The 19,871-nt window shown below is 36.3% G+C and overlaps 3 protein-coding genes across 5 annotated transcripts; 2 read left to right on the forward strand and 1 right to left on the reverse strand.

Moving 5' to 3' along the window:
- Positions 1-219: 219 nt before the first annotated feature.
- zgc:112408 (uncharacterized protein LOC550260 homolog) lies at positions 220-4,437 on the reverse strand. The gene is made up of 8 exons (XM_051882285.1): positions 4,294-4,437; positions 3,054-3,177; positions 2,859-2,965; positions 2,627-2,696; positions 2,445-2,527; positions 1,866-2,069; positions 1,375-1,509; positions 220-678 (listed from the first exon to the last, which is right to left on the reverse strand). The coding sequence occupies exons 1-8, from the start codon at positions 4,363-4,365 to the stop codon at positions 490-492; spliced, it is 984 nt and encodes a 327-aa protein (XP_051738245.1). The 5' UTR covers positions 4,366-4,437; the 3' UTR covers positions 220-489.
- Positions 4,112-16,241, forward strand: abcc13 (ATP-binding cassette, sub-family C (CFTR/MRP), member 13). Of its 3 annotated transcripts, XM_051882281.1 has the most exons (22): positions 4,112-4,422; positions 4,812-4,940; positions 5,055-5,230; positions 6,382-6,535; positions 6,696-6,947; positions 7,086-7,151; positions 7,579-7,716; positions 8,195-8,341; positions 8,460-8,538; positions 8,646-8,694; positions 9,681-9,738; positions 10,183-10,402; positions 10,474-10,625; positions 10,841-10,996; positions 11,103-11,299; positions 11,860-11,980; positions 12,054-12,155; positions 12,342-12,485; positions 13,904-14,062; positions 14,309-14,475; positions 14,860-15,054; positions 15,153-16,241. In XM_051882281.1, exons 2-22 carry the CDS (start codon positions 4,821-4,823, stop codon positions 15,235-15,237), a joined length of 2,937 nt encoding a protein of 978 aa, XP_051738241.1. In that variant the 5' UTR covers positions 4,112-4,422; positions 4,812-4,820; the 3' UTR covers positions 15,238-16,241. The 3 variants fall into 3 exon arrangements, with proteins under 3 accessions (XP_051738241.1, XP_051738242.1, XP_051738243.1); XM_051882283.1 differs by lacking the exons at positions 4,112-4,422; positions 4,812-4,940; positions 5,055-5,230 and having other exon boundaries at positions 6,387-6,535; positions 6,716-6,947; XM_051882282.1 differs by lacking the exons at positions 13,904-14,062; positions 14,309-14,475; positions 14,860-15,054; positions 15,153-16,241 and having other exon boundaries at positions 12,054-12,162; positions 12,342-12,480.
- A 326-nt stretch (positions 16,242-16,567) lies between these two features.
- Positions 16,568-19,037, forward strand: lyz (lysozyme). Its single transcript, XM_051882287.1, has 4 exons — positions 16,568-16,775; positions 16,964-17,119; positions 18,541-18,616; positions 18,805-19,037. Exons 1-4 carry the CDS (start codon positions 16,640-16,642, stop codon positions 18,872-18,874), a joined length of 438 nt encoding a protein of 145 aa, XP_051738247.1. The 5' UTR covers positions 16,568-16,639; the 3' UTR covers positions 18,875-19,037.
- Positions 19,038-19,871: the final 834 nt, after the last annotated feature.

The raw sequence follows: 19,871 nt of genomic DNA on the forward strand, positions 1-19,871 counted from the left end.
ATTCAAGCTATTTTAAGGCATGAAGAAAATTTTTTCACAGGAAAAAAAATGTCATATGTCATTTAAATATGTCATTTTGGTGATCAAAGATGTGAATTATAGACTACAGGTGGACTTTGACATAGGCTACAGGCATACACAATGAGATTTACATCATTTTTATTCTTATACTTTAAATATTACTTTAATACAAAATAATCCAAGAAGCTCAGATCAGAGTAGAATATAAGAACTTAGTTATAATATTTGATATATTTAATAACGTAATACAAAAGAACATTTTGAACAATTTAATTTTTAAATATATGTTTTTCATCAGAGAGTGTAGGACACATGAAATATTTGATGCAAAGTTCGAATCATCTATAATATAAACAGAATATTTTTAGCCTATAGTTAAAGCAATGCGTATTTTAAGAGATGGCATAGCTATAATGTCTGTACAGAGATATTTGAACATATTTATTAATATATTCCTAAAATATGAGGTCACCTTCTCATGAAACCAGAGATGAGATCTATAGGAAGAGGAAAAACAATAGTAGAGTTCCTTTCCGAGGCGATCTCAGTCAGTGTCTGCATATAGCGCAGCTGAAGTGCTGACGGAGACTCTGACAACACGTTTGCTGCCTCCTTCAGAGCACGTGAGGCTTTCATTTCTCCCTCTGCTGCAATCACCTGTTCAGTACAGAACACACTTAAATATGCTAATTGACAAAAACATCACTTTAATGGACAATCATTGTACCAGGAATTCATTCTTCATATAAACACAATCCCAATTACCAGTCTGGCCTCTGTCACACACCTTTAATTACTCGGAAATTTCCACTGAGCAAATCCAGTTTGTTTTTCCACTGCATAGTGTGAGGACATAAAGGCTTAGGTTTCCAGTCAACAATACAACTCACATTATTATAGTGTTCACTGAAAGACAAACACTTCTCTGAACTAGTGTATGGATGGATAGTTAAATTAATGGGGAAAAAAATGGATGAATGGCAAATAAATGAATAAACAATCTTTGAAAGTTTATTTTCCATGTCATTGATTTACATACTGTTATTGATATTTAAACATACTGTATTATAAACATCTAGCAGATTCTGTGAGTGGTCAGTTATCTGCAGGTCTTGTTTTGGAAATTGATTGGCTTAAGGGGGTTACAGTTCATTTACACCCCTAACCACTGTGTGTGAGGGGCTGCAGGTGTTTATCCACCAATCAGAGAACACCGTCTCTCCCCAGACAGACACAGAACACAAAGCTGCAAAGCTGATAAGACTAAACTTGGCAGGCTCGGCAGAACAGACAGTATAACATGTGTTTGTGGGTGTGAAGCATGTAACAGTCTTTCAGTGCTCAGACACCCACCTTGGCCCGGGCATCTCTGGTGGCCTCTGCTTCAGCTGCCATGGCTCTCTGCAAAGAGGTGGGCAGTTTGACATCTTTAAGCTCGACCCGTTCCACTTTGATACCCCAATTCTTGGAAGCAGCATACAGCACAGCCTGTCAGGCAAAAGATGATGACACAATGAATAATCTAAAGCATTTATGTGCTCCTATCCAGAAGAAAATGTTGACTCTGGAGGAAATACCCTTAAAAAATTAAGGTTCAACTGGTTCCCCAAAGAACCTTTCAGTGAACAGTTCTTAAAAGAATGCAGTTTTCTTAGTGTGAAGAAAAATGTAATTATCTAAAGAATCTTCTTCCGCTATAAAGAACCTTTTGTGGAATGGAAATTTTCAATGGATGTTAAAGGTTCTTCACAGAACCATAGATGCCAAAGAACCTTTATTTTAAGAGTGACCTAAAACAGGTACAACTAAAGCTTCAGAGGTGTTTACAAGAAGGGTTATCTTACCTCCATCTGATCTGACATCTCCTCACGGTCTTTTAAGATGTCTGCCAGGCTTTTAGTTCCCAGCATGTTTCGTAACGTAGTCTGCGCAAGCATCTTCGTGGCATGATTAGCATTCTCCACTTTGGTAATGGAGACAGTGGGGTTAAAGATGCGATAGTAGACCACCGCATCCACCATGATAGTCACAGAGTCTTTGGTCAGCACCTGAGGAGAAATGTCAAAAATGTAATACATGTGGAACCCCTCCTGTTCGAACCACCTGCTCTAAGTGGGACTCGAACACGGGTCCGCTGACATGGGAGACGGGCACTCTAACGAGGAGGCTGAAGATCGCAGTCTCAAGTGTCAGTCGCTAGAGTGCCTCTTGAGATCAGGGGAGTGAGGTTTTCACGCACAGCTTTTACCGGCCTACGTCCGTTACAAGTTACATAACAACACAATAGAACTCTTAAATAAAGATTATATTAAACACATAACCTTGAATATTAAATTAAATGTTAGCTATTTAGATAGCAATAGGTATTCATTGATAAATAACTAACAGAATTTAGACATTTTTGATTCAAATGAATCACTCACCTCTTGAGGAGGGATGTCAAAAGACACTGTCCTCAAGTCAACCTTCCGAAATGTGTCCACACATGGAATAATCCAGAACAAACCTTTAAAAACAATCAAGATGAAGTACTGCTTGTTGCAATTGCACTTAGAAAACTATGTTTAACAAATTATTCATGATTTTAAGAATGGTTATTACTAACCAGGTCCTTTAGCACCGCCAAGGAGTCGTCCCAAACGAAAAATAACTGCTCGTTCATATTCCTGGACAATCTTTTAACAAGATGAAATTTGAGGAATTTATATAGCAATGGAATTGATAAGTGATGATCTACAATACCTTAATGTTAATGTCAGATTTTATTCTCTGATACAGTAAAATAAAATTTAAGTAATATTTTTTTATATAATTTAAGTAGGTTTTAATTGTCTTACCTTCATACAAAACCACACCGAGACAGGAAAAGTAAGAAAGACAAAGATGAAGGAGAAGAAAGTAAGGAGGTATCCGCAGAACCCAGAGTTACTGGATTTATCACCATCTGATTAAACCCAAGGTAAAAAGTTAGTCTCAATGACATCAAAATTATCTGAATAAATATATGATTAAAAAAAAAAAGCTCAGCAAACCTGACTGGAGTATGACATTTGTATCACTCTCTTCATTTGCTACAGGTTCAATTTTGTTGCAGGACATCTCACTCGGAGAAGACAGCATTATAGACATGTTTAGCAGTTTTTGGTTTCTGTAGGACTGTGGAAAATGTACTTTGAGTGAGATATTTAAGGTGAATTAAATACGCTCTCTTTTTCCATTACCGCCCATTTTCACACACAACACAACATGGAACTTTGCATTTCATGTCACTAAGCAACAAAACTGAGCTCATGTTAAACCTGAAAGTCAATTACTCGTTTGCTCATTCTTCCTTGAATGAGGCCTTATCAAATATCATCATATATTATCTTTTTGTTTACACTGAACAGATGTTTTGTTTTTCTTTTTGTTCAGATGCAGAGTATTTGAATATACAGAATGTGAGGCCTAAATTAAGTAATTTAATATCTCTCTCTTTCTGTCTTTATTATAATATCTTTAAGTAATACCATTCAATAAGATTTTCTAATTCAGTGTTCTTTAATGTTCTTTTTTTAACTTCTTAATGTTTTCTCTTAGATACGAGAAAAAGGACTGCTGTGATCAATACTGAATATCTTGTGTGCAAAATGATCTAAAACAATAAGATTTTACAGATTGTAGTATTGTTTCAGTTGCTATTTGAATGCAATATGCTATATAAGTTTAATTAAGCTTTTTATTAATGAATAAATTAATTAGTCAAGTTAATTTCCATTCTAAGATATTCTCTCGTTATTATCATTGTTCAGCAAAAAAGACATTAAGACATTTTTTTTTTTTTCACCTTAGAAAGTCAGTTTTAAATTGAGGTCCAAAAGTCTGAGACCACACTGAAAATCTGGAATTTAAAATTGTATTATACCTAGGAAAAAATACTGGCTTTGCAAAAAAACTTTACTCAAATTGTTTCTCTGAAAATCTTATGAGTAATAAAAAAAAAGTATATTAAATTAGAAAAATGCTCAATTAAAGCATTTACTAGTGTTCTCAAAAATGCAAAAATAACTGAAATGGTTCGCGCAATAAAAATGATTGACAGCAGTGACACGCCCCCAGCTGAAATCGCCGCTCTCATTGGTCATGTGCGCACGCTTCACGCTTCACTGTTTATACTCCAGACGCTGCTTAATTCCGCACAGAAAGCGGGCTTTAATTGTCCTAAAACATGTCTGAGGACATTTAAAACGTGAATATCGTCGGCAAGCGTAAATAACATAAAAAGTAGCCTACTTTATGTGTGTTCCTCTGAGCTGCTATTGTTCTAGCTGTATGAGACGCAGATGCAGTCTTGTAGGATGTCATTTACACGCTGCAAGACAATATATGGTTTTCAGATGCCGCCAGCGTTACTGAAATGAGGTAAGCACAACTTTTCACAGTACAATGAACTGAATGTCTCTATTTTTAGAACGAGTCAAGAGGAAGCAAGCAAAGTAAACATTGTTGTAACAATGAATTGTGGACGTTTCACAGTTAATTCATATGCCAAGTAAGACATTTATTGGTTTGAAATAATCCTTCAGTAGTACACATTTACTTGATTTTACAGTTTTTCTTTATTCATATAAGTACAGACCAGTAGATCTATCTGTCATGCTGTCATAGATAGATAGATAGATAGATATTTATGCTCAGTCTTATCTGTATGAACCTGTTTTGGTTAAATAGGTAAAGTAGGTTAAATCTATAACTGGGGAGGTATTGTATAATGTCAATGACAGCAACCTTTAACAGTTTTTTTCTCCCAGGTGGTTGTAATGGGTCACAGGGGACCATTGCATTTGTCTGACCTTTTCCAGCTGTATAATGAGGACTCTGTCCACACCCTGTGCTCAGTGTTTGAGCATGAGTGGGAAAAACAACAGAATTACAGTGAGGTAACTGAACAAATACACAAGGGCTAGGGACAACCTTCCCAGTTGGACTTGTTCTCATTGTTTCATTGTGAAAAGCATGCTGTAACGCTAATAATGTTAATATTTGATTTACAGAGGTCAGACCTAGAAGAGGATTCTGGGAGAGAGTCACTGCTGCTCTCCAGGAAAACCAATGCTGGTTACTCTCTTCTTTATGCAATATGGATGACATTCCATCCAGCCTTAGTGAAAGTTGTGCTTCTGAGACTGTCAACTGATCTTTTTAGCATTCTAGGTATTCTAACACTCAGGTATGATATGATTCTTTAAGTGGAGATTTCTGGGTCAGTCTATAAGATAAAGCTCATTTTGAGAAAACTGTCTTTAAAGATACACTACTAGTCAAAAGTTTGGAAACATTACTATTTTTAATGTTTTTGAACGAAGTCTCTTACGCTCATTAAGGGTGCATTTATTTCATAATAAATACAGAAAAAAACAATAATATTGTGAAATATTATTACAATTTAAAATGATGGTTTTCTATTTTAATATACTTTAAAATATAATTTATTTCTGTGATGCAAAGCTGAATTTTCAGCATCATTACTCCAGTCTTCAGTGTCACATGATCCTTCAGAAATCATTGTAATATGCTGATTTATTGTCAATGTTGCAAACAGTTGTGCTGCTTAATATTATTTTATAATCTGTGATACTTTTTCAGGATTCTTTGATGAATAAATAGTTAAAAAATGTCAGCATTTATTTAAAATAGAAATCTTTTGTAACAATATACATTACCGTTCAAAAGTTTAGGGGTCAGTAATTTTTTTTTTCTTTCTTTTTTTTTTTGAAAGAAATTAATACTTTTATTCAGCATGGATGTGTTAAATTGATAAAAAGTGATAGTAAAGATTTATATTGTTAGAAAAGATTTATATTTTGAATAAATGCTGTTCTTTTTAACCTTTTATTCATCAATGAATCCTGAAAAAAGTATCACAGGTTCCAAAAAAATATTAAGCAACACAACTGATTTCAACATTGATAATAACTGAGTATCAAATCAGCATATTAGAATGATTTCTGCAGGATCATGTGACACTGAAGACTGGAGTAATGATGCTGAAAATTCAGCTTTGCATCACAGAAATAAATTATATTTTAAAGTATATTAAAATAGAAAACCATATTTTTAAATTGTAATAATATTTCACAATATTACTGTTTTTTCTGTATTTATTATGAAATAAATGCAGCCTTAATGCGCATAAGAGACTTCGTTCAAAAACAATAAAAATAGTAATGTTTCCAAACTTTTGACTGGTAGTGTATGCAGATGCAAATAGATAAAGTGCCATAAAATAATAAATATATATATATATATATATATAATATAATATAAAATCTGTTTATGTACGTCTTTTAACCTCAGATGGGTTATCTTGTTCTGTGAGAGGCAGGCTGTGTTTGACTGGGCCGGATACACATATTCTCTGGCGGTGTTGGGAGCAGTTTGCTGTTCCGCTGTTTCTCAGCATCACTTTGAGAAACATAGCAGGATAATAACAGCCAACACACAAGCGGTTCTGTCTGGCGCCCTCTACAGGAAGGTAAAGATCATTGACTGTCTCATTAGCTCAATTAATGTGGTTTCAGTCCTAACAAACATTACTGAAAGTAAGCAGTACATTTCCTCTTTTTCATATGCTGAAAGGTTTCTCTTCTTCCTCCATGGTTCCCTCCATTCCCCCCTTCTCCTATACATTTAAGACATTGTCTCTTTCCCATAGTTCTTGGCAACAATCCAACACCACTCAGGGGACGGATGTATTAGGCGAAGTTGAATGTGTAGCAGAGCTGGTGGTCACATTGACCTGTCTTTGGTCCTGCCCATTGAGAGTCGCTCTCTATCTGGGCTTACTGTGGGGAGAATTGGGCCCTGGCGTGCTGGTGGGGGTGGTATTGCTACTAGTCCTCATCCCTGTCAACTCAGCAGTGCAGCACAAGGCCAAACAGCTTCGGGTCAGTAAGTGCAGAGTGCTCAAGCATAGCTTGCATTAAGCGTGCATAAAATGAAGATGAAGGATGTGCATCTCAGTACATTTCTGTCCTCTGTTTTGTTGCTGATATGTTTCATAATCTTTGTTTGTTGTCCCTCAGAGATCTCAGCAGATCATCAGGGAAAGGAGTGAACAGCTCATCAAGGAAATGTTGCATAAATACCAGGTTTTTTCTGTTCCTAATCCTTATACGTGATCATGTCATTTATAGACCTTCCTCTCTTAAATTTATTTCAATCCCAGTCAGGGGTGATTCTAGGATTTCAGTCTTAGGGTGGCTCAGTCATGTATCTGAGCATGATTTGGATAGGAGGAATATTTTTTGCCTTAAGCACAAAAAGGTCAGGTTCAGTTTTAAGTTGCGATGAAAAAAGTAGCTGCTACAGATCTTTTCTTCAGGTCGATTGTAAGTGGACTAAATGATGCATGGTGTTTCACCAGATTTTTTTCTTGATTAAGAATTACGAGGTTAAAAAAAGTTTCAAAAATGAAACATATGCATGGATGAATAGTTCACAATATTATAAATAATGTGCATTTAGAAAATAGGGTGAATTTTAATTTCATGCCGACTTCAATCTGCCTTTGTGTAGGCGCTGAAGCTTCTCGCATGGGAGTCTTGGTTCCATCAGAGAGTTACAGAGTCTCGGGCCAGGGAGCTGGAGATGCTAAGAATTCTGGGATATTTGACAGCCTTCTCTATGCTCGACTCTGTCTGTATGCCTTTTCTGGTGAGTGCTGAGAAATGAATTCCCAAGCTGTTTTTTCTGCTAGACTGACCAACATGTTTATTTTCTGGTTCTGCTATTTGTCTTGCTGACTAATCTATTCAAGAAGCCTTGCTGGTTTGTGTAGATATTCAACATCCTACCTAAAAATCTGTTTTTCTCTTTTACTACTGCTAAACTACCTTCTCTGTGAATTTGACTTCAAATTACCTCGTCTCTCTTCTCCAGATGCACAGGGGCTTACTAAGTAAACAAATCCACAGAGCTCTGAGATTAAAACTCAAACCATCGATTAAAACTCTATCATAGATTACAACCTGAGGTCAGAACATTGAGGTCCGCATCATGCCCCTCTTTCATCAGTAAAAACCTCTGACATAGTCCAGAGTTCTGCTCTGTGTTTTGTAAAGACCGGCTGAATTGTTTGTTCTACATATCTCCTTTGACCCACATTTCCCATACTTTTTGTCTCTCCATGCAGGCTGGTTTCTCTAGTCTTGGTGTATTTGTGCTGGTGGATGATGGGAATGTTCTCACACCGTCTCAGATCTTTACATCCCTCTGTTTCTTCAGATTGCTCCGCCCACCTCTGCTGGCGCTCCCTGGGCTCTTGTGTGTTCTCAAGCAGGTATCATGCATCAGAACCTTTAATTGAAGATCTTAATAAATTATTGTTATATAATTATATAATATTATTATATAATAAAAGAAACTTTAGATTTAATATTTTTGTTCTAATAAATAAGGCACAGCAGTCTCTTTGCCATCTAGAGAAAGTCTTTCTCACAGAGGACCTGGGCACCTCTCAGTTAGTTACTGCAAAAGGTAAAGTCACAATATATTAAAAATTGAAGATGCACAAAGAAACTAGTTTTATTATAAGTTGAAATGTTTATCGTTGTTGTTAAAACTATAAAGCGTCACCCTCTCAGGTGCTACAGAAGACATTCCACCTGACAGCTCTCAACAGCCATGTGATAGGTAAGTTGGATTTTATAATGTTAAATTATGCATCATTACTTCAGTCTTCAGTGTCACATGATCCTTCAGAAATCATTCTAATATGCTGATTTCATGAAACATTTCATATTATTATCATTGTTGAAAACAGTTATTCCGCTTAATGTCTTTGTGGAAACCGTAATACATTTTTTCAGGATACTTTGATGAATAAAAGTTCACAAGAATAGCATTTATTTAAAAATAGAAGCCTTTTATAACATTATAAATGTCATTTTTGATCAATTTAATGCATCCTTTCAATATGAAAGTATTCATTTTTCAATATAAATTCATTTAAAAAATAATAGTACTGACCCCAAATTTTGTATGCATACATAGAGGATTTTTTATATCATGTCCCCAGCATGTTATAAATACAAATGTTTGTGTGCATGTTACATTATCGTCTGCCATTTGATTTGGCAGAGTCCAGAATCTGAGTCCACTGTGCTTTGGGTAAAGCACAGTGCGTGACCTGACCCGTCGGCCTTCATTGTCCAGAACTGATCCAGCATTAATATTAAAATTGCTTTAATCCAACACAAACATCAGTGCATTTAAGAGCATTAGCAGTGCTTCTGATTTTAATATCTTTCTGATCCCCTGAGAGAATTTATCATGCTTTTCTTACATTGTGTTCTCTGCACTAGATTAGCCTTGTGTGGTTTAGTTGTGAGGGTTAGTGCAGGTTAAGAAAGGATGATATTCACTAAATCACAGACAGGGATTGTTGGTCACAGGATGATGGGGCCTGATAAAATCTCATGGGAAAGAAAACCATGAGTCTGACTAAACAGGGCCGCCAACATTCCCTTTTTAACCCACATTAATGAGCTGCTTGTGGCATTATCATCAACTAGCTACACCTTGTTCCTCCACCCAGCCTGTGGTTTTGTTTGTTCATGCATTCACTTCAGACTAAATGCATTGTATACTAATTATTCTTGATGTTTTTATTTTTACAGGTGTAAAGACAAGCACAGTAATTCTGATGAGAAACGAGATCACTATCTATTCCACAAAGTATGTACCAAAAAGGATCATTTTTAATGTAATTTTAATTTGAATAATTTTTAAAATAAATGCATTTTATGAATATTTTACTTAATGTAATAATTTTAAAGAAAATAATCTTTTTTTTTTTTTTTTTTAATTCTAAATAAACTTTGTTGTATTACTCATTTACAAGTCATTATACATGTCTGCTAAATAAATAAATGCAAATTATAAGTTATATGGCTTAGTTCATTCAAAATGAAAATGGACATCATTTACTCACCCTTATGTCTACTAACATATTTTTATAGCAGTGTCCAAACTGGAACTTCCATAAAATAAAAGCAAGATTTTCTGTAAATAATGACTTAAAATGATGGATACAATTTATTTTTAAGTGAACTACCCCTATACCTAAAGAGGTTCTTTTTGCTGTGAATATTGTGTAGTGATGTGGTTTTGTAATTTCAGGGCAGCGGAGAGGCCCGCAGGCTGTATTTGAGGGCTTTTGGCTGGCACTGGGTGTCAGTTACCTTGCTGGTCTACCTGTCTGTGTGTGCTGTTAGTTTAGCACAGGATGCCATCCTGAGCATGTGGACTGGTGAAGCCAAAGAGGTTCAAGGCCTGGAGGGGTGGAGAGAGCTCAGAAACTCACGACTGTCTGCGTACGCACTGCTCGGACTCCTGCAAGGTTATTGTCAACCTGTAGTTTCATAGATAAGTGGAGTTTTTTTAGCTTATTTATGTGCTTTTGTATTGCAGCCTTGCTTGTGTGCTGTGCCGCCTACTGTCTGACCTGCGGTTCTCTGAGGGCGTCTCATACGCTACACTCTGAGCTGCTGTCAGATGTTCTTCACCTGCCTGTACATTCCCAGAAGATAGATGCCAGATGGTTACTGCAAGCATTCACTCAAGTGAGTGTCATCCTCCAGAGGCCAGTGTGGAGCAGAGGTCAAAGCATATAAACTGAAAATATTGATTCCTACAAGTAGCAGGTCATTCACTGTTTTGCCCTTAGGGAAGTACATATTATATTATATAACATACAAGCAAATATGATAGAAAACCAACATAAATCTGATTTTCAACAACACCAAACAACTCTTAACTGTGTCTCATGTTGGCTCAGGATATGCAAGTTGTTGATGAAGAGCTGCCAAAACATTTACACAGCTGGTTAAAGAGTCTTTTGGACACATTGAGCACCATCACTTTGATCAGCTTCATCATGCCTGTTTTCAGCCTAGCTGTGTGCCCGCTGATAATTCTCTTCTTCCGTATTCAGGTACGTCAGTTTCCCATGAATATTTGACCTGAAGTTTTTTACATAAGCAAATCACCATGTAACATCAAGCACGGTTTACAAGTGGTCATTATATTATCTCTTTCAGTCTCATTTTTCTTCAGCTCACATGCAAATTAGACACATGGAGGCAAACCCTGTTTCAGTTACTTCTCTGGAGTGTGTGACGCATTGTGTTGAAGCTCCACTTTCTGGGCCAAAACACAGGGAGGTGTGTCTGACGCACTGCCTCCAAGCCTTACATCAAAACCTGCTGGTCAAGTACAACAAAATCATCTCAGAAAGGTTAAAAAAACATACATTTTGTTTATGCTGGTGGTTTGTGAAGGAAGGAGGTCTGCATGTTGCGAATTAGCTGATTAAAAAAGACCTAAAAAAAAAAGTAATAATAATTGACAAAAAGCACATTGACTTAAACCATTGAACACTGATTTAAATCAACTAATTATATTAACTGTGTTAATATTAATTTTAATTAAATGTTTCTATTGTCTTACTTCAATAGCATAACTGGTGCTGATGCTGATTTAGTTTTGCCTCGCCTGCCACCTGAAATTTTTCTTTTTAAAACTACAGTACACTAGGGGGCGCCATTTGAGTGTAATATGCATCTGTGACTGATATATTAGCTTTAGCAGCTGTTTTTATCTGAGTATGTTGTATTTTCAAGCCAATAAAATATAATTTTACATATATTTGTAGTAAAAATAAGTTTAATATAAATGTAAACTGTAAACAGCTACTAAACTTGTCAAATAATCATGTCACATTTATTGCAGCATATACAGCAGCTTTGATTAATGTGTTTGCTTTATGACCACCGAAAGCAATATTTCTGTGTGCAGTTGGGCTGCGTTGCGGTTTGATGGTGTTGCTGGGATTGTGCTGTTCCTGGTCAGTCTGATTCTGCTTGAGACTCAACCTGGCTCAGGGCTTGTGGCTCTGGCTTTGATCTGTGCCTTTAATGTAAGTTTATTTGCACTCATACCTACCCTGAGTTTAAATAATTCATAATGATTATGAAAACATTTTGTTACAGATTAAAGAAGCTCTTCGCCGTTACCCTCAGGCCACCTCTGATATCAGCATTGACATGCTGAGCGTGCAAAGATTTTGTGAATTTGCCAAAGTGGAAAAGGAGGTAGAGGGTAACATAATACTTATTTAACCCCTAAAAACTCCTTCCATTGTACTCACCCAGTCACACCTTACACTCTTTATGGTCAAATTCATTGTGTACTAAATTCCCAAGAGGATGAAACTCACTTCTTAGTGTCACTGGATGTCATATGCTCTGCATGGAAATAAATTTAACCTTTTACCCCAGGCAGCATGGACAGTCACCTACAGACCACCCTTTGACTGGCCCCAGCATGGAGAGGTGAAGTTCAGGAACTATGAGTCTGAAGCCTCCTCTAACTGCACACCAGCTCTTAGAGGAATTAATCTCACCATTTTAAAAGGGGAAAAGGTACTTTGAATAAACAAATGAGTGAATTTATTTATTTACTTACTAATAATAAATAAATAACAAATTAAAGCTGCTGTCCATAACTTATTATTTTTGTTAAAAATGATCAAAAATCAGTTTTTGAGCAAGTACATAACCAGCCAGTGTTCGAAACTATCTCCTTACCTTAACCTGATTCACAAAGGTAAGCTTGTAATAATGTGTTCTAATTTGAGTGATACTGGTAGGTTTCCGCGGGAAATTTAAGCATGCTGCCGTGCATCGTGTCGTTACGTCACATCTGTTTACATGAAGGAGTCCCAGGTAGTAAGCTATATGGAATGTGAGGATGCTGCAGGTGACACATCATTTATAGCCTTTTCTCACAGCAGCTGGAATATTTAAACTTACATTTTGATGGCGGATTGACTACAATCTGTGATTCCGAAGTACCTGTACAGCACCTGTCCACTCATTCTCCTTAAAACATTAGATTCATCTGCGCCGAGGAGCCGTGCCGATGCACAATCCACGTGCAATTGCAGGTTTTGAACAGAGATGGAGACAAAGAGGCAAAACTTACGGACTGCAGCTTTAAATAATTATAAATGTTTTTGGGGTGTGTGTTTATTATTCATGTTATTCTTTTTTTTTTTATTAGTAATTATATTATAATAACAAAATAACAATGTATTGTTGTTGATATTATTTACATCTCTATAAGATAATGTATTCATTTAAATTCAAGATTAGCTGATAATACATTTAAATGTATTTGTTTTATTTGTATGCGAAATATATGAGTATTTCAATTAGGGATGCGGCGATCTAATACTCATTATCGGGATCCGCTTTTTTTGCTGGATCGGGTATTGGTTAGTATGGGACTGATCCGAATTAATTAGTTAAATTTAGTTAGCGGAAATTCTTCCCTCTGCTGCGAGCTGTCAGTCATACTTCTTCTTAAAACATTGTGTCATGTTCAGACAGCCCGGCAAAACTGCTGTATTTAGTTGGAGTTTATTAGTCATTCTGAATGGTATGGTACGTGCTATCAGATGAGAGGACTGAATAAAACTCCTCATTCACACAGTAACTGGAATTTAAAGCTCATTAAACTTTTAAGACTGATGCAATACTCTGTGTTGCACACACGCAACATATCTTCTCTTCGTTCTCTTTGTTTATATATGTATGGGTATATGCATGTACCTATATGTGGGTGTGCACATTTTTCCCTTTATTTATAATGAAGTAATGTGCAATTAGTCAGCTATAGATATTTTAAACTGATTAAGAAAAAAAGTCAGTTTGGCAACTTGGCATCGGTATTGGCAGATACCCAAGGTTGCAGCATTGATGATATCATATCAGACATGAGAAAGTGATATCAAGCATCCCTAATTTAAATCTCAGGCTGTGTTTGCATGTGTACACAGATTGGGGTTGTAAGCAGGGGGAAGGCTGACACAGATGGCTTGGTTAGCTGTCTGTTCCGGTCAGTGGAGGCCAGGAGCGGTGCTGTGCTGATTGACGATGTAAACATCGCCCGCATGAGTCTACATGACCTTCGTAGCCGCCTGCAAATCATTTCCCAGGTTAGATGAACAACATTATATTTGCAATGCATACAAGAGAACCAAACTAGCTCGATCCAGCCAGAGCAAAATCGGTCAAAGTCTGGAGGGGAAGGAGTGTAGGTAACAGAACTATTTTACTGGGTGTGGTTGAAGGAATGCTGTTTAATATTGTGTGCAATGTAAAACTGGCTTTACCCAGGCTCCACCAGTAACAAGCATTATTATTGTGTTCTTTAATGAGTTATGGTGTCCCGTGTGTTACAGGTTCCTGTACTGTTCTCAGGTCACCTGAGGGCTAACCTGGACCCGTTCGCTCAGCATACTGATGTGCAGGTGTGGCTGGCTCTGGAGCTCTGCCATCTCAAGGAGCGCGTTCGACAATTGCCTGCTCAGCTGCTGCACCCTGTTCAAAGAACATCTCTTGCTTTCAGGTGTGGGAATCATGGCAATTCTTTGGATGCCTTAGGCCAATTTGACATGTTTATGTATATAACATTGCACCAGAATATAGTTGATTTTAATACAGATGATGTAGGAATAATAGTAGCGTATTGCAGAGTTCAATTTCTGAATTGAGCTAATTTATTGTTTCCCACAATTTGGTATAAAGGCTGCTCGTTTTGTGTGTAGAACAAAATGCAGTGAGAAAAGATTCACGGTCCGACTGGAACCAGTCATGAGTCCAGATTTAGACTGTGGCTTTGGTTTATTGCTTCATTAAACAATATAGTTTTCTCTATGGCAACATTTATGTGCTGTCACAACAAACAAGTGGTTGTTATGGGTTAAATATTTCTGTTTTTGTGTTATGTAAGCTTTGGCCAGAGGAGGCTGCTGTGTTTGGCCAGAGCCCTGCTTGCAAGGGTCAAAATCCTGCTTGTGGAAGAGGCTCTTCCTTGTGTGGACGTAGAAACGGAGGGCCTGGTCCGACAGTTGATCCACACAGAGTTTAAAGACTGCACTGTACTGTGGCTCACTCAGAACCCGCTCACTCTCATTCACACTGACAGGTCAGGAGCTATAATCCTTTATTTAACCTGTGACTCATCCTGTCATTAAATGTCAAGTATTCAAATAAGGCATTTCTGATGTGTTGTTACTCCTTCAGGGTGCTGGTTTTGAATAAAGGACAAGCTGTGAAGTATGACATCCCTTCTACTGTCCTCCAGCAGGGGCCGCTGTTCAGTCAATAAGATGTGACCTTACAGTACAGTACATCCAATTATTGTTATCATTTATACTTTTCGCTGTTTTTTGCTGACTTAAAGTTATTAAATAATAAAATTACTATTTATATAATAATAAATAAGTTATTAATTTCACGTCATACATTAGGTTCCCTAAAGCCACAGTTTATTGATTCTAATTAATGAAGGTTTCATATGCCTTTGGACAGAATATACTGGAGAAAAAAATTAAATAAGTGACAGGTGGAACACAAACAGACTTTGAAATATTATAGTAAATTGTGGGGGTTATTTTAAATGTATTTAAATTATTAATTTCTTTTTTCTATTTTTTTTATAATTTATTTTTTGATCATATATGTATTAAGTAACATTTACTAACAATGAACAATACGTTTGTTACAGTATTTATTAATCTTTGTTAACATTAGTTAATAAAAAATACTACAGTTCGTTGTTTGTTCATGTTAGCTCACAGTGCATTCTTTTAACTTTTTGTTTTTAATAATGTATTAGTAAAAGTATTGTTCATTCTTAGTCATTTATAAGTTGATCATTTATAACAGCTGATCATTTATAACAAGATTATATTTTTGACACTTTTGATACTCTTATGTCAGTGTTTTACAATGCAGTTCAATATGGATTATGAAAATTACACCAGCAATATGATAAATAATAAGAAACAACAGCAGGTCTTAACTGTCGTTCCTTCTAAGGGCTGTTTGAGGTTATGCACAGTGGCCGTTTGAGCTGTTTGTTGACACATTCTCCTCTTGTCCATTTCCTTTGCAGTTATTGTCAGTTAATTGCACATTAGATTGCTTTAAGGTGCTGTTTTTTCATAACAGTTTTCCACATTGTAACTGTCTCCACATCTTTCCTTTTGTGCTCTGGTCAGTTGACTGTTGTTTCACCAAGAGTGTAGTTTGGCATTAGGTTTTAGATTTGTTATTTATAGCCTATTACAACCTGTATGGAAATTTCTGAATAAAATCCAAAACACAATATATATATTTGATGTGGTTTTTATTTATGTTCTTCAATGCTGCTTTTGTTAGTATCCCAGTGCTACATCACGACGAGGAGGTTTCCCCTAATATTGAGTATTTCATCTTATTATGTCAACTGTTTTCTTGATCTAAATCTTATCCAGTGTCTCTGCATGAAAAAAAAAAAAAAAAAAAAAAATTTTGGTTCTAGAAGTAAAAATAGAACATCCCAAAGTCAGTTATTGCCTCAGCAGCAATGACTGGAGCAACTGCAAACTACACTTGTGAAAAATTGATTGCGACACAAACCTTTCATTTCACTTATAAATAATCCCACTCAACAGCTTCCACCCTCCATCTGAACTCCTCTTCAGATAGCAGATATTGACAGTGAATTTGTGAGCAGCAGTGCAGACATGAAGGTGGCTATTGCAGTCTTGTGTCTGATGTGGATGTCCTTGTGCGAGAGCCGCACAATGGGCCGTTGTGAAGTCGTCAAAATCTTCAGGGCAGAGGGACTTGATGGCTTTGAGGGATTCTCTCTTGGCAACTGTGGGTACTTTGTTTCTTATTAGCATTATCACTGACCTGCAATGTTTGGCATATCGAATTGTATATTTTCTGAGGATTTTTTAGTGGATTCAGATCTTGAAAAACCTGGCATAATATATTATATTACTTCATAATATATTGTATTACTTGTATTACTTCGGTTTGAACCATTGACTTAATTTCAACAGATGTGTGCACGGCCTACTGGGAAAGCAGGTTTAAGACCCAAAGAGTGCGTACGGCTGATGTTGGGAAAGACTATGGAATCTTCCAGATAAACAGTTTCAAATGGTGTGATGATGGCACTCCGGATGGAAAGAACTTATGCAACTTGCCTTGTTCAGGTACTTTTCTTTAAATTGATTCCATATTACCAAAAACATATTGAATATAATCAGAAGTGGTTAAAGTAGATTTTAAGAATTTTGGGGGGAAAACACTATGGTATAAACATTTATGTTTTCTTCTTGTAATAAATATTAATGTTTTGTTCATTTTTCAATAGACTGAAATAATATCACATTTACTGTTGTATGCCACATTTTTCACAAATGAAATCCAGTCATTTCAGTAGGAATTTCGAGTGAGGGCAAAAGATTTCCCTGCGCAGATTTTCCTACGGGTTCAAGTTATAGTCACACAGATTCATCGCTTTGACCAACATGAAGCTTCTTGGTTTGAAAGTGACTTCTGTGTGAACTGTGCTTCATACATCACTACACTATTGATGAGATTGGTTTTTTTGCTCGTGAGACTTTATCAATAGTGTAATGATGCATAAAGCACCGCTTACTCAGAGGTCATTTCCAAACTTAGCAGCTTTAAATTAGTAAAGTTTAATAAACTTGAATTTCATATGAAATCCGTGTGGAGAAATGTTTCGCCTCGTGAATTCCAGATTGACCGCACCCTTATGCAGAGAACATAATTTATAATAAAAAAAATCTGGGAAAAAAAGCAAAATGGAAGCTTAAAGGGATAGTTCACCCAAAAATGAAAAGTATTCCATGATTTACTCACCCTCAAGCCATCCTAGGTAAATATGTCCATCTTCTTTCAGACGAACACAATCGGAGATATATTTAGATATTTATTTTTGAAGACAAAAAAAAATTCATCCTTTAAAAAAAATGAAGGGGGGTTAATAAAGGCCTTCTGAAGCGAATCGATGTGTTTGTGTAAGACAAATATCCTTATATAAAACTTTATAAAGTAAAATAACGAGCTTCCGGCGCGACAGCCACGCGCATTCGATGTACGTCTAAAACATGTTAACTTCCGCGACGTAGTACACAATGTGTTATAGCTTAGAACATCATGGCATTGTGTACTACGTCGTGGAAGTTAACGCTTTTTGGACGCACATCGAATGCGTATGGCCGTCACACCGGAAGCTTATTTTACTTTATAAAGTTTTATATAAGGATATTTGTGTTCGCTTACATCGATTCGCTTCAGAAGGCATTTATTAACTCCCTGCAGTCGTATAGATTCATTTTTTTATGGATGGGTGCTTTTTTTTTTTTTTCTTCAAAATTTGGGCTACCATTCACAACCACTATAAACCTTGGAGGACTAAGGATATTTTTTAAATATATCTCAGATTGTGTTCATCTGAAAGAAGGTAGTCATATACACCAAGGATGGCTTGAATCATGGAATAATTTTCATTTTTGGGTGAACTATCCCTTTAATGACAAAACTTTTTGACCCCAATGTATCTGTTTTAATAACATTTTGCATATAAATGTTTCCCATCTGCTAGATTTGCTTAAGGATGACCTGAAACCTTCAGTTGAATGTGCAAAGCTCATTGTGAAAACCGGAGGACTGAAATCATGGCAAGTATTCATTGCAAACAACCTTGGGCACAACTGACAGAGCTTATTTGTCACATTAACAAAGGTTGCTTGTTCCTTTAGAGATTTGGCTTCAAGCTCTGCTTATCATTGCATCATATATAAGTGTATTGATCTGTTGTGCATGTGTGTTTTTTGACATAATGGTCATGTTGATCTTTTTCCTGCAGGGAAACCTGGGATAGTTACTGTAATGGCCGTAAGATGAAACGCTGGACAAAAGGTTGCGAATCGCACTAATAAGGCCTTGATTGCCTGAGGGATCTTTAATTACCTATAATGATCATGTCCTAATGCAGTTTAAACTCTTGGTTGATGTGACTTTTAAAACATTGTCATCATTAATGTAACATTGTATCCTTGATCTTCAGATGTATATTAAAGCATCTTCCCAAATTGTAAAGTTGTGCTTGCGGTGTTTTACCATCTCACTTTTGGCTAAAGCTGATGCAGCAGCAAATTGTGACAGATGGTTGGTTTGATATTACTAGATAGTGGTGGGCTTTTATTTAAATTGCTTTTATTAAAAATGGAATAATCTGTCACTGAAAACCCATACTGATTGGCTGGTACTCTGAATATTGAACATGTCCCTCTTAATGTCTACGCCGATTACGTCTCTTACATCCAATTTCATTTTGAATTAAACTATATGAACTGTGGACACATCCATTCAATCAATGAAATCCATCCATCATCACAAACATGTAAAACCCCACCTGAGTGCAATCGCATACACTAATTTAGTCATTTCTTTGACATTTAGATTTGATTTGATTTCGAGCTTGCAGGATGCACTGTTAAAAATGGAAGACCAAGAGTACGTTTTACAAGAGAATACTATTTCAGTCTTTGTACTTCAAAATTTTCAAGTGTTACTTGACATTTCTTTGTAATTGTTTGTAAAATTTACTAGGAATTTCTGTGTGAAAATGAAAATAAATCAGTGTAGCATGAGGTTAAACCTTCCCATTTCCATCATAAACTAACCGTATTCCACTTCTAATAAAGCGATATGAAGAGCTGTTTGGATCTCGGTCGGGTGGAGAATGAGATGCTTGTGTTTTGTATCTCTAATAGGCTAAAATCACCCCCCTCTCCAGATGGGAAAGGGTTTGTTTCTTTAATTCTACCCTGTGCCTCCAGAGTAGTGATTACAGTCATATCTATAATTACCAGATCCTGAGTGTGTGACGTGAGTTCTCCTGTCGAAGCATAGGACTGATTAGTTTAATTG

The sequence above is a fragment of the Ctenopharyngodon idella genome, chromosome 23 (assembly GCF_019924925.1).
Source record: "Ctenopharyngodon idella isolate HZGC_01 chromosome 23, HZGC01, whole genome shotgun sequence".
NCBI lineage: Eukaryota > Metazoa > Chordata > Actinopteri > Cypriniformes > Xenocyprididae > Ctenopharyngodon > Ctenopharyngodon idella.

Coding starts and splice junctions, on each gene's coding strand:
- zgc:112408 (XM_051882285.1), bottom strand. CDS start 4,365: ATGACATCCTACAAGACTGCATCTGCGTCTCATACAGCTAGAACAATA. Junction 2,966..3,053: donor AAATGTCATACTCCAGTCAG/GTTTGCTGAGCT, acceptor GGGTTTAATCAG/ATGGTGATAAATCCAGTAAC. Junction 2,070..2,444: donor TTGACATCCCTCCTCAAGAG/GTGAGTGATTCA, acceptor ATTTCTCCTCAG/GTGCTGACCAAAGACTCTGT.
- abcc13 (XM_051882281.1), top strand. CDS start 4,821: ATGGGTCACAGGGGACCATTGCATTTGTCTGACCTTTTCCAGCTGTAT. Junction 7,717..8,194: donor CTGTCTGTATGCCTTTTCTG/GTGAGTGCTGAG, acceptor CTCTCCATGCAG/GCTGGTTTCTCTAGTCTTGG. Junction 12,156..12,341: donor TTGCCAAAGTGGAAAAGGAG/GTAGAGGGTAAC, acceptor CTTTTACCCCAG/GCAGCATGGACAGTCACCTA.
- lyz (XM_051882287.1), top strand. CDS start 16,640: ATGAAGGTGGCTATTGCAGTCTTGTGTCTGATGTGGATGTCCTTGTGC. Junction 16,776..16,963: donor GGGATTCTCTCTTGGCAACT/GTGGGTACTTTG, acceptor TAATTTCAACAG/ATGTGTGCACGGCCTACTGG. Junction 17,120..18,540: donor ATGCAACTTGCCTTGTTCAG/GTACTTTTCTTT, acceptor CCCATCTGCTAG/ATTTGCTTAAGGATGACCTG.